Raw genomic sequence first — 13,799 nt, forward strand, 5'->3', positions numbered from 1 at the left:
CTTCAGGCAGCGTCAGTTGATAAAGACGTATAAATAATAAACCTGCACAAATTTACTTTGGTGAAGGTGTGATGAGGAGTTTTTGTGTTTTCATGTGAGGATTCAGAGACACACATCCTGCAGCCATTTTCACACGCTGCCACTAAGCGGTGTGCCCACAAAGGAAGTGAGGAAGAGAAGTGTTAGCCAGCATTGAAAGGGGCACACCAATTTATCACACAAAGACTCCACGGTTGTTACTTTTCAAGTCAAATGATTGTGCATTCAAAAATCTGCACAAATAACACAGACTTCACTTATATTTGTGCCATTTTTCACAATACAAGCTGCAGTTTCCAGTTTCCTTCAGTTTGGGAGCATGATTTTTTATTTCCTTTGTCAAATATTGCACTGCTCTCCCACATAATTCATAAGGTCTGTGCACGCATTTGGATTTCCTCTGTTCTTGCTCCAAACTGCACCTCTGCACTCAGAGGTTCTGTTGCCTGGACTCATTTCCTGTGTGATATCCATCCTCTCTGCTCCCAGGATTTTTCAGTTTGCTTGTGAAACTTCAGCTTTCTGATATTTGTGCAACAGGTTATGACCCAAGTGGGCACAAGTCCCTGGGCAATGATAAGCACTCAATCACTGGTTTGATTCCCTAGCTGAACTGCAAGTCATTTCATGTAGCACTGGTGTAGGAACAGTGGATACATTGGATTAAAGGGAGAGTACTTGTCCATGAGTGACGCTTCAAGTACAGCGAAAGTACTCACTTGATGATTCTGCACCTCAAAAAAATAAATTTTTAAGGATGCGGAGCTAATCTCTATTGTGAATACACACCATTTCAGCTCTGCTCCAAGGTGAGGTGTAGCCAGTTATGGTTACTGGTTATAATAGCATGGTTTTGCAACATCTGCTCCACAACCATTATTATTATTATTATTATTATTATTATTATTATTATGTGTTAACCGTTAGCACAGGGTAGGTTTTAAAAAAAAATCCCTAATTATCAGACAAATATGTTAATCACAATAACCCTGGTAACACTGTTTCTAGGAAGTGAAAATGACCATATAAGCAATGCATTTATTAATATATTTTGAGATTTGCTATGGAGACATGGCACTCAAAGAATCCAGAGTAGAAATATATGAGCAAAAATAGAAAATCCTGCCCCTGCTCCCACAGAACCAATCAACATGAAACATTTTTGGGGGATGTTTCAGTCCAAGTTTTTAGAGTTAGTATGGAGTTTAGTCCTTTTTATGTTTCTAAGTTTAGTTGTTCTTCTGGTTCATGTTTTCTTGTCTCAGTGTCATCCCCCGTGTTTCCTCTGAGAGTCCATCATGTCCTCTGTGTATGTTCCTCAGTCATGTCCATATCTCCCTCCGTGTCTTGTCTCCCTTTTCGGTCCCCAGTTTCCCCGCCTTGTTTTTTATTCCTTGTCTCCCTTGTCAGTCATGTGCATCCATGTGTTCTCCACAGTCCGTCATGGCTCTGTGTCCCTCACTCATTCGTCCTCTGCATCTCCTCAGTCTGTCTGGTTCCCATGTCTGTCCTCCCCCCGGTCCCAGTGTCAAACCTGTGAGTCCTAGTCTGTGTTTTCGTGTGCTTCCAATTTTATTTTGACATTTTCTCATCCTGTGTTCAGTGTGTTCAGTTTCTCTTCCCCTGTCTCCTATTCATCCCAGCTGTGTTCCCCATGTGTTTCCTTTCTCCCTAATCACCCTCATGTGTTTCTATTGTATGAGTTTCCTTTTGCTCCTCGTCAGGTCGTCTGTCCGTTGTTCATCATGTTGCAGATTTTTCCCATATCCAGGTTCCGTGTTCCATTTATTTTAATCTTATCTTCTCAGTTTAGTTTATTGTTTAGCTTCATCTTACTTCCCTTCTGCATATCGTAATTTTTTTTCCTTCAGTCTAAGGCTACGTTCACACTGCAGGTCTTAATGCTCAATTCCGATTTTTTGATCAAATCCGATTTTTTTGTCTGCTCGTTCACACTACAAATAAAATGCGACAGCAAACGCTCTCTAGTGTGAACGCTCAAAGCGGCCCGCATGCGCAAAAGAAGATGTCACACACAACGCGCTCTGTTTAGACCCAGAGCAACAGTATTGTTTGACTGATGGCCCTTAATATAAAGACTTCGGTCTTCACGTTTCCCAATTTTTGCTTTAAGTTATTTTGTTATTTACATAATAATGTAAATAACCTAATAATGATCCTTATTGCCGTTTAAGAGAGGAGCGGTGCTTCAAAGGATAGCTGTAGATTTCTGTCAGAATCTGCAGATTATACAGTACAAATAAAATGTTTACGTTGTCTTCCCAACAGTTTCACTGACATCTACACTGGATGGCCAGGAAGCGTTCGCGAAGTCTTCTCGGGCGCTTCTCTGGCGCTGATAATTGGCTTCAGTCTTGTGTCGGTGACGTAAAAGGCGGATTTAATGCGACTTGACCGTTCAAACAGCAGTCGCTTTCTAAAACATCGGATATGTATCGGATTCAGTACCACATACGAAAGTGACCCAGATCGGATTTGAAAATATCGGATTTGCGCCGTTCACACTGTCATAGCATGATCGGATATGGGTCGCATAGGGTCAAAAAATCGGATTTGATGCGCTTTCGCCTGCAGTGTGAACGTAGCCTAAATAAAAGGCTCTTATTCTGTTAAATCCATTCTCCTTTTGGTTTGTCTGCATTTGGGTCTACTCCGTGCACTGGCCACCGGCGGTAACAGGTCGAGGACTTTTTTCTTTTGTTTGGAATGATTCCTCTTTTATCGTTTCAAGATTGAACATTTTGCATTTTTGCTAATACATGTCCAGATGTAATAAGAAAACATGGTAAGAAGTATGTTGAAGTTACAAGAAAATATCACAGGTCAATTTGGATCGAGGGATTCAGCTCCTGCATGGTGAGGATGCTAACGTTTAGTCTTGGCTAGTTTTGTAGTCTGAGGTTTATTTTTGCTTCTAAGAGAATTACGGAGAAAAATTATTAGAGAGACTGATCATGCATTAGTGTTCAGCTCTTTGAACACAAAAGGAGGAGTGTGGGGATTTAGCCATAACAAAACATCTGCAATAATACTAGTATTTTTTTTTTATATAACACATTTCTTTCATGTTGTTATGTGTGCTGATGATGGCACACAATAAGATAGGTAGCATCTACAAATCACTGGAAACTGCTAAACAAAAAGTTTTTTTAATGGAATTTATATAACCAACACGCTACCAATTCAGCATTGTAAAGTTTTGCTTGTGTGACTGATGAAGTAAAATTCCTCGGCTCCAAAATACTGTTTATGAGTTCATCTGTGCAGCTGAGTTTATTCCTGCTTTGCTCTGAATTTTTTTACATCTTTTTTGTGTAACTTCTCTCCATTTCTCCACCTGAACTCTGGAGCAAACTCGGGTTTCCTCTACCTCTCTCTTCCCTTTTCTGCGGATCCCACTCTCCTGTCCTCCCTTGGTTGCTAGGCAGCGGCCAGAGGAAAGTGAGACACCGAGAAGAGCTGCTGTCAGCGTCACCATGGCAACTGTGTGAGTGATTCAGGTGGAGGTCAGGGAGAATAAGCTTTTTTCAGTTTCTACCTCCACCCCTCAGTTCCTCTTTTCCTCCCTTTCTCTTCTTCCTCCTTTCATGGCTTCCTTTCATTTTCTCTCCCTTTGTGCAGACTGTTTGCCTTTTTTCTCCCCCCTCCTACTTCTTTCCTCATCATCCCCCCCTCATTCCTCTGTGATGCTAATCACAGGGAGAATTAGCAAAAAGGGATAGAGGTGCATTGATCTGCACACACACGTTGATCTCTTTATAATTCATAGAGACAGGAGCGCTTAACAAATATCTAACAGGCTCTTCAGGAGACACATATGCACTCCACACGCCGGCACTCACCTCTGCGGCTTTCTCTGTTAAGCTTGGCTGGGTCTTCATAATCACCCACCCAGTTACACTCCACAGGCATGGAGATGGGCCTCAGCCTGCCTACAAGTGCACACACAATCACAAGTTTAATAGTAGCAAAGCAGATGGGTTGATCAATAAAAACTTATGGTCCTCAACCAAAAATTTGAAACTGTTGTGCAAATTTTCACACTTTCCAATAAACATTAGGCTAAATGTTGGTACACTTAAAAAATAATAATTAAAGGACAAGATGAAGAGTTGTACTGAACTGATATTTAACGATGAATAAGGGGTTTTAACAACATTAAAGCAGCCGTAGTAATTGCAGGATTCTTGTATTTCGCCAGCTTTGTAACAAGCTCAGTCGCTCTATGCTGGGCCTGCAGGTGGATTCATACTCAAATAATGATTTTTATTTTTTCTAAAGTGGCTCAATTCTGCAGCATGAGATTGAACTCGGTTCCCTCGCGCTTTGTTTCTCCCTCTCACACAAACACTCAATCATGATAAGAGCGAACCGTATGTGGGTGTGGTGCAGTACACGGGCTCCTCCTCTTCTCGCCGGCGAGACTCTTGATCCAGGAAGGAGTTCGGTGACTCAGAGCGCTTAGCAGCGCTGACGCCACCATGGTTACGAGATGCTTCATCACCAGACAAGGCTCCTGTCTCATCTCTATAGCAACAGCAGAGGCAGATTTTTAACAAATGGACGTCAGTGTCAGAGCTCATCTTTGCTGTCACCTGTTCCACTGTTTTATCCCGCTTTTATTTTCAGCTGTTTAAAAGACCCAGGTTAACTACCTGGGTGTATATGGCTCAGCAGGTGGAGGGGGGATGTAAAGGTCCTGGAGGGCGGAGTTCTTGGTGGGTGTGCCTGAAGGCGTGGCTGAACTGCTGCCTGGGCTTCTGGTCGGCTGCAAAAAGTGGAAGTAGGGTTTGATTTGTCTTTTTTTTCTGGAATCTAAAAACCTTTTGCTTCAAGTTCAACTTCTGACATAAAAATATGTCCTAAATATATCCTAAATATAACTCTAATGTTGAATGGCTTGACAACTTCAAGAACCCAAGAAACACAGCACACCCATGACATAATACAATAATGAAGTGATTGTAATTGTCTTTAAATGATCCATTTTAAGCTTAAGTTATAGCTGAAAACTAGTACAGCTTTAAATAAAATGAGAAAATTTGGACAAATCTCTAAATGGAAGAGATGTGGCTGAAAAACAGAATTGAATGGGCCTGATCTCCAGGCCCTCAAGAGGAACTGGATTACAAACAGACTCTGAAGTGAAAATCACTGCATGAGCTCATTAACACTGGTGAATTCATAGCTCATTAGCGCACACTGCCTTGCTGTGAAGGCCCCATTAATGCTGAACAACATAGGCAGGCTTTAGGGAAATGCATAGAGCCATCAGTCCTTTTCTTTCTTTCTTTGCCAGAAAAGGGCTTGTTTATTACAACAAGCCACTGCCAAACACCATTTCGTATGTATTTTCATAGCTAGCATTGCTATGTAAAGAATCATCCCTACATTATCCTTTTGATTCCTGGCCTCAAGCAATGATTACCCTGGGAATTTTACAATTTAAAAGCATTTACTTATTAAAAGTACTATTTGTGTAACTAATATTGTTTGGCCAAATGAGCAGAAAGTCCGCCACGATCAGAGGATAAGAGAGGTTGAACATGGTGAAATGTCACTAAGCTACAGGTGGATTGAGATGTTTTGTCATCACGAGTGAAAATACTAGTAAAGGTACTGAACTCTGATTTAAGTCAGTGTATTGTCTATGTTTCATTTTTTTTAAATCTGTCTGACTCTCTAAAATTGTTAAAACATTGACCGCAAACAGCATACCAACTGTGACACCACCCAGTGGTGCGCCTGCTCTAAAGCAAGACTTGCTTTATCCATCTTCTTGACACTAACGGGACTCATAATTTAAAAAATGAACATTCTGGTATTTAATATAACTAAAAACTGGAGATTAACACTATAAACTTATCAGGAAGGTGTTTGTCGAGATTATGAATCATTTTAATTAATTTATTTGTAAAGTGCCAAATCACAACAGCGGTCACATCAAGGTGCTTCATGTAATAAAGTAAAGATCCTACTATGATACAGAGAAAAGCGTAAAAATCAAGTCTGCTAATTTGTTTTTCCATCGACATCGAAAGAATGCAGCCTTGGTGCTTGAGTTTGGAAGCAGCATCCATCTTTTCTGTACAGTCTATGAATAAAACACAAACTTGATCTGTTAGTCTTTGCATTTAAAAATAAATTATCTCTTATTCTTTAGGAAAATATCATCATTGGCAGTTATTGGAGGCATGTTTAGTGAAATAGGATAGATGGATGCAGATCTAGTTCAGGTTTGGAAATGTGAGCTTTTTGATCAATTGTGAACTATGAGCTACTTCATTTTATTCTGCGTGAACTAAACTTTGAACTAGCTCATGTGAACCTGCACGTCACTGACGTTTGTTGGATTTGGTACTGGAATTGGCCTGTGCAGAACTTCATTGGGGGGTAATCGGGGACAGGAATCGACCTGCATATTTCTTCAACTATTGTGAAAACTCCATAAGCTTCCATTAAGACTGAAAGAGATATTGCAAGGAGGGACTACTTACCATATAGGACAAAATAAAACAAAATCAATATCCCTTCCTATAAGTGCAAAGCGAGCACAGTGGCAGCTCAGTGTAGTTATTATCTTTTTTTACCTCCATAAAAAATGATCATTGTGTCCCCAGGGCTTAGAGCGTACTGTGTTATAATATCCAATTGCAACTATAGCCAAACTACAAAAATAAGAACAAAGTTGTGTTCTTCTCCTTTGTGTTTTCCCCCTTTGTCTAGATAATCAGTGATAATTATAGTGCCATAATCTAAAATCATAAGAGATTTGGGAACGTGGCTTGAGGGCATCATCAGTTTTCGTTTCCCTTTCAGTCCAGTGTGTTTCAGCTGGCAAACAAAACCATGCTGAGCCACTGCTCCCTGACCTAATTACACGCTTTAGCTCCAGTCGTTCAGGAGAGGGAATGCTGTGGGGAATTATGTGGGCCAGTGCAGTGCTTTAATAAAGTCTATAAAAGGTAGAGCTAGTCCCACCTGCAAAGCCAGGGGTTTCCAGCGCATGTTCTTCAGCAGCGCAGGGGCAGAGCTGAGCGTGCTCTGTGGACGCTTCTTCAGGGTCAGGGACACGATGCCTTTATCGGCCCGCAGCGAGCCGACCAGGTTACGTAACTGCCAGCCCACCTGTGAACGAGAGAGGACGGAAAATTAGAGAGTAAAGTGATCTGCAGAAAAACTAGAAATCCTCTATATACAGATCAAAACAATCACACCCTTATTTATACAGTAAGTAGCCTTTATGTGCAGCCTGAAGTTTGAATTCTGTCCACGTCGTGATTGGATCTCTCTTGTTGAGCGTTCTGTGCAAGGCAAGTGGGTGTGGAGGTGGAAAGTCTATCTATAGAGCTTTCATGTGATGTAACCTGCCCTCAATTTGAAAACAAATACATGTGATCACAAATCGTTTTGTTTTTTGGTTATTTTTATTTGTGTTTACCCACTATATTTACAAACCCACATCAGCGCACTTTTGTGAACAGAAACACACAAGGGTAAACAAAAGTAAACACGGCAACAGGAAAGTTGGGCAGCTATTGAACTGATCTGATCATAATGCAGGAGGAGTCGTAAAGGTTGGAGGATCTGATTACACTAATTGGAAAGCAAGCTGCTTGCATTTGCACCTGTACACGGTCCACAGTACAAATGTAAGGAGTGCCACTAAATCACCAAACACCAAGCAGGAACTTGGTTTAAGTAGCTAATAAAATAAATTCCTGCTTATACTGGTCATTTTATCAATCATTAGACAGAAAATTAATCTTCATGTGACTCTTTTCTGACGACACTGAAAATCCTATCAGTAGCAAGCAGGGATGAAGCAACATGGCGATTATTTTTTTCTTCTAATAATCAAATAATTGAAACCCTCGTTTTAACCCTCAACAACCTGTCCGTCTTTCAAACTCCTGAGATGCTTAGTTCATATTCAGCAGCTAGCAGCTAACTTAATCTGTCTGAGGTTTGTTGCCAAGCAATAGGGTATATCTATTTGAGCTTTTTTTCTTGGTCCTTACCAAAACAGCAGATTTTTGTAAGAACAAAAAACACTGAGGTGAGAAATGCAAGAATTCTATATATCTCATCCAGAGCTGATCATCTGACCATCAGCTGTTTATTTCTCATGACACATGAGCATCACATTATCTCTTTTGTGTTATTTCATCCAATTGTATTACATAAATACTATCTCAGCAGCTTCAAAGGCTTATTTATTGTCAGGGTCCAGTGTAAGAAGTGAGGACTTAGCAAAGTCCAAAAACCAAAAAGAAAACTTATTAAAATCTAATAAGAGCATTCAGAAAGTGCAATTATTCCAACAGGCTTTCATGAGCAACGTGCTGTCTGACCTTTGACCTATAACCTGACCTATGTTGAGCCAAGCTATGTACTCACTCAAGCTATGGCCTAGTATATTGTTGGGAAGTTTGAAGGCGATCCCGCTTTTCTTACTTTTCTTAAAATTTATTTCAAATCATGAAAGCGGTCTCTTTTCTTGAAATTTTTAGTGTTTAGTTTTTTGGTTTTTTTTGGAACCATCTTAAAATTATATTATGTAGAGAACTACTTGCGCTAAATCTTTTTTAGGGTCATATTAGCAGCAGATGTAATGTCAATTTTGTCATACGACGTCATTCGCAAGAGTGTCAATGAAAAGCCTAAAAAAGCCACAGCACACAGACAAGAGAGGGGGGTGAAAACAGAGAAACAGTGGGGAGACTAGAATTTCAGTAAAATCAAAACAGCACCCAAATGTAATAATATCACAAGAACCAAAAGTTAGCATGACATCACAAAAAAATCCAATTCTATTATTGTTTGAATGAGTTTTTGTATATACAAAGAATCAAATAAGATTTAATGGTTTACTGCGTAAACACAAAAAACTGGGTACTCAGTAAGAGAACACACACCCACAAACACACCAACAAAAACTCACCACGGTCTGATGATTGACTTGAATGACTTCATCTCCTGCATGGATCTTCTTACAGCGGTCAGCCGGAGACTACAGAGGCACAGGAGCCAAAGAAAGAGAAGGCAAACAGACGACTATGAATTGATCTATCGATCCATGGGCACTGCTGAGGTTTCTCAGCAAACCCTACTTAAATAAGCTGCAATAAAGCAACAAGGGAAAGTCTTCCAGAGTCACTGATATTCTGATGTTATAAATACAAATTTCAGATTTGCAGATAATCTGAACAATAACTGGTGTTTTAGGGGAAGTCTGCAGTTCACTAGGTCAATTTGTGAAAAGTGGGATATTAATAAACCTCTCACCCCTTCTGTAGTTCCTGTGATAACATGGAGTCCATCGTAGGTTGACTTTATGTACATTCCCTAATTGACAAAGGAATGGAGAAAAAATGTAAGTGCTCTATGATACTAGTAAATATTTGGAAATACACACTGATTTATGAGTTGTAAAATTAAAAACAGCTCTCATAGAAACAGAAAGTTTATTCTAGTTTTGTCCTGCTAAAAAAAAAAAAATCAAGCATCTGAGCCCAAACCAGATGGGAAGGTGTGTCGCAGCAGGATGCCGTAGTAGCCGTGGTGGATAAGAGCGTGTCCTTGAATTCTGAATTAATCTCCAACAGCGTTGCCAGCAAAGCTCCCCACACGCCTTCACTGCTACAACTCCATGCATCACAGTGGAAAACCATATGCAGATATTCTCCCTTTATGTGCCTCAAAAATATGAGACTATACTCCAGATTTCCACTCATATTATGTCCATTCTTTGTGTTTCCAGACCGAGCAGGAACACATAATGCACACCCACAGTATGTGTCTCTGCTTTCTTGCTGGGAATATGATACGAAGATCTATACTAGTAACTACACTTATGGTTCCCCTCAGTTATGGTTTCGTTCTAAGACTGAGATGTTTGAACCCGAGGAAGTATTGATGTGGGCAGTAATAAGGTGCCATTAACTAGTGATTTCTGAGGCTGGTAACTCTGAAGAACTTCCCCTTTTTTTCCTGGAGTGGTGCCAGTTGGATCATATTGTTTAACAATTTTTGTGACTTGAAACTTGCACTTTAAACTTTCAAAATTTCAAAACTTTCTGGTCTGACTGATCTTTATGTCTTAGAGTAAAGATTTTTACCCACTTTGAAGTTGAATATCACAAATTTAATGCATACCAACAGTACGTCTTCAGGCAGTAAATTATGATCTCATAAAGAAACAAAAGGTTTCACCTGTTAACTTCTGACGAGGTCTACTTGTGAAGTGAAAACTATTCCAGGTAAATAACTCATTAGGCTGGTTAAGATATTATCAATAATCTAAATTAAATCTGATTTATAGTTTGGTGATTTCTGTTATGTTCTACTCTAGAGGAAAATGTTAAAAATTTAAATAAAATAAACCAAAGCCAAAAGCCAAAGTTACCCCTTTGCTAGCCTACACTCCACTTAGTAGCCAACACACTGTGACCACTCGCAGCTGAGAGAAATCATTTTCTCCAAAGTGAACGGTTAAATTGTTAAACCTGAAAATAACAGGAAGGTGGAACAGCACTTTGACTGATCAATCATTAACACTCATTGATCTGCCAAAAAATTACTGATATGACTAGAAAATATGGTAACATGGAGACCTAACCTCCACATTATCTACAACTAGCATAAGATAAGCTAACAAGTTTTGTCATGCTAGCTAAGCTAACTGCAGGTTTGTAATTTTTCAGTGACCATCACAGTCATGGCCAACAGTTTTGGCAATTACAAAAAATGTTTTTTGTCACATCAGTATTTATGGAGATTATTTGTTCTATATTTTTCTATGATGTAGTGCATATCATATACATTCAGTTCAAAGTTTGTTAAAGACTTTTATATGCAAATAAACCAAACACACACAAAGAGCCAGTATTTACAGAGTTGACTCTTCTTCATAACTGTATCTGCTGTTCTCTGCAGCATACTGGATATTAGCTTCTGGACCAAATCCTGACTGATGATGAGCTATTCCAGCCTGATCAGTCCTCCAAGTTGGACTTTCTGGACTTCAGCTTGTACGCTCACTTTTTAAAGGCAAACTGTAGATTTTTGATTGAATTAAGATTTAAAAAAAAACATTCAATTTCATGATCTCTAAGCCACTTTGATGGAAAATGGACAGATCATTCCCAAATTGCCCCTGGAGAAGATGATCTTTAAGAATGTTTTCAGTATGGTGAATGAAAACATAGTTTGGAAACTGATGAAATGCTTAGGATTGTTCACTATATCACAGAAACATGTAAAAATATTGTAGCAAAAATGAAAAACTCAGTGTTGTATACCAAGCAGGTGTTAGTTTCAACTGAATCCAAAAGCATAAAATAGCTTGTTTAATTATTGAACTAGAAATGACTCATTTGTGGCTCTTTACTCTCAAGTATGATAGAAGGTCTGTCATGCATGCAAGCATATGTGTTATATCAAATCAATTAATATTTTGAGTAGTTCATAGTAATTGCGCTTTTTTTTTCAAAAATTAAACAAAATTCTGTTTTACTGTGTATATTATTTCTACAAAAAAAGAAAAAGAAAGAAAAGAAAAGAAAACAATGCTTGTATTTCTTCTTTGTCTGAGCATACAAAGGCCGGACACAGTATGACTTAACACAATAAGATTCACACATTGCATGAATAAACAGAAGGGTGGGTCTTGGGCTGTTAAACCCAGACAAACAGTGATTACCAGGCCTTCAGAGGGCTTGATGTTGGTGAGGTGAACCAGCTCAAGGTGGGCTGACTGCGAAACCAGCGGGTCCGATGACACACACACAATGTGCTCGCACACCTCCGACAGAGTCTTACACTACAGAAAAGGAGGATAGAACAGGGACAAACAGGGCTTTTATTTAGACAACAAAGAACAAGCCATGTCTTCTAGCTGTCAAAATTAGACTATATTTCTAAGAAACCTCTTAGCCTTGTGCCTCAGCAGCTTCTCCTGCTGTTGCTTTTTCTATTGTAACTTTACCCAGGAAAAGAAACAGGTGGATATTTTTGCAGATTTGCTCTAAACCAAGTGAGAATGATTTGTTGCATATGCATTTTCTTTTCCTATTTACTTATTTACATTATATAGCTTATTTTCTTTCTGTTTTGTGAAAATTGGACAAAACTTTGAGCAATGCAGGCACAAAAAGACCAAGAGCCATGATTTCTCTGTTCATGCGCTTGCCTGCTTGCAGAAGATAAGTAAGCCTAAAAAAAGAGGCTTATTTATTTTACCCCCGTGCAATACGTCCCTGCAGTGTTCCAGTGGCCTTCTGATTTTGAGTCTGATTAAGGTTTGATTTTGGGCAAAGAGCTACTACAAGGTTGGTTCACATTAATCACAAAGATAGCTTTGGCTTTACTTTCTAGATATCTGTGAAATAATTGTCTCCAACCAAATATAATGGGGATTATTTTGCTGCCCACGACACTGAAAAATTGCATCTTAACAAACTTTAAGAGCAACATTTTTTTCCTGGCAGACACAATGAGACTCCATTCAAAATGTTGTCAATAGTTTCAGACATGATTTCCCTAAAAAAAGAAAGTAGCTGGAAGAAAAAGCGCTGAGCGGATGTTTTGGATAATATCTGGCAGAGACTGCCAAACATTTTCACGAACATTTATAAAAGAAACCACAGACGGTGAACTCTTGGTAGGCATCATATTATGGATTTTCACTCCCCAAGAATCTGATCTGTAAAAAAACGAGTGTCCATCTTATACTTTGTGTTTCATTTTGCTGCATTAATCTAACTGAGGGCAGCCATGCTGGCAGCAGAGTACTCTTGACTATGTCTAAATGAATCGGACTCATCGGTCTTCCTCACAGCCGAAATGTCAATTTGTCATAACAGGGAAAGCCCGGGTGAAACTAATAGCATTAACAATGGCTCTGTTCCAGCAATTAGTGAAGCAGAGTTTGACAAATCAGAAGTGTGCTGTGAAAAGGGTCAATTAAACTTTAGCTGCCATCCAATCTTGGGACATGCTGATCTACAGTAATTGGGCTGCTTTGCAGATACTAAATGCTGCTAACATTTTCAAATGTAATTAATGTAATTTTTAAACATCTGAGCAAGGCAAACAAAATTTTAGAATCAAAGCCCAAGGTGGGACAAGTATACCCAACAGCAACTGCAAAGAAAGAAGAAAGTAATTTGGTAATGAAGCAGTAAAACTTTAACAGTAGGTGAATTACATGATTCCCACAGGCACTGATTCTTCAAGGTGCTGGAAACATCTGCAGAGACTTGAATGTCCTCACAAAGATACACTACCATCACCGGTCTGAACCACTGATACAAGACAGAATTAATCCATACTTTGATTATGTTCATGCCAAATTATGACCCTAACATTCGAATGCTGCAGCATAATCAAGACTCATCAGGTCAGGCAACATCTGTTGCCCATACTCTCATTTGTACTCAGTGAGCATACAGCTGGCTTTGGCTGAGGTGGTAGAATGGGTTGTTTGCCAATCAAAAGGTCAGTGGATTGATCCTGAACTTCTCCACTACATGGGCAGGATACTGAACCATGATTTGGCCCCAATCCATGTAGGTGTGGTGTGTGTATAATAGCTGTATAATAACTACATGAATAAGCAGTTATAAATGTACCTAATATGTGTATGTGTTTAGAGTTTGAAAAGAAGATTCTTAACATCTAAATTCAAAAGATAAGGAATTTCTGAATTTCAGTCATATCATGATGAGAACTGACTG

General features: G+C 39.2%; 1 protein-coding gene across 4 annotated transcripts in view; it reads right to left on the minus strand.

The window, feature by feature from the left end:
- Positions 1–13,799, minus strand: part of cnksr2a (connector enhancer of kinase suppressor of Ras 2a) — a 119,379-nt gene that overhangs the window by 53,403 nt on the left and 52,177 nt on the right. For all 4 annotated transcript variants that reach the window (XM_085467982.1, XM_085467981.1, XM_085467980.1 and 1 more), the window contains exons 6-12: positions 11,765–11,884; positions 9,349–9,408; positions 9,005–9,073; positions 7,042–7,188; positions 4,716–4,828; positions 4,433–4,587; positions 3,903–3,992 (exon numbers count right to left, since the gene is read on the minus strand). In XM_085467982.1, coding sequence (XP_085324108.1) covers positions 3,903–3,992; positions 4,433–4,587; positions 4,716–4,828; positions 7,042–7,188; positions 9,005–9,073; positions 9,349–9,408; positions 11,765–11,884 — 754 coding nt within the window. The remainder of the gene's footprint in view (positions 1–3,902; positions 3,993–4,432; positions 4,588–4,715; positions 4,829–7,041; positions 7,189–9,004; positions 9,074–9,348; positions 9,409–11,764; positions 11,885–13,799) is intronic.

Source organism: Copadichromis virginalis, linkage group LG9 (assembly GCF_057382275.1).
Source record: "Copadichromis virginalis isolate Kocher_CV1m ecotype Utaka linkage group LG9, C_Virginalis_male_GT1.1, whole genome shotgun sequence".
Lineage (NCBI taxonomy): Eukaryota > Metazoa > Chordata > Actinopteri > Cichliformes > Cichlidae > Copadichromis > Copadichromis virginalis.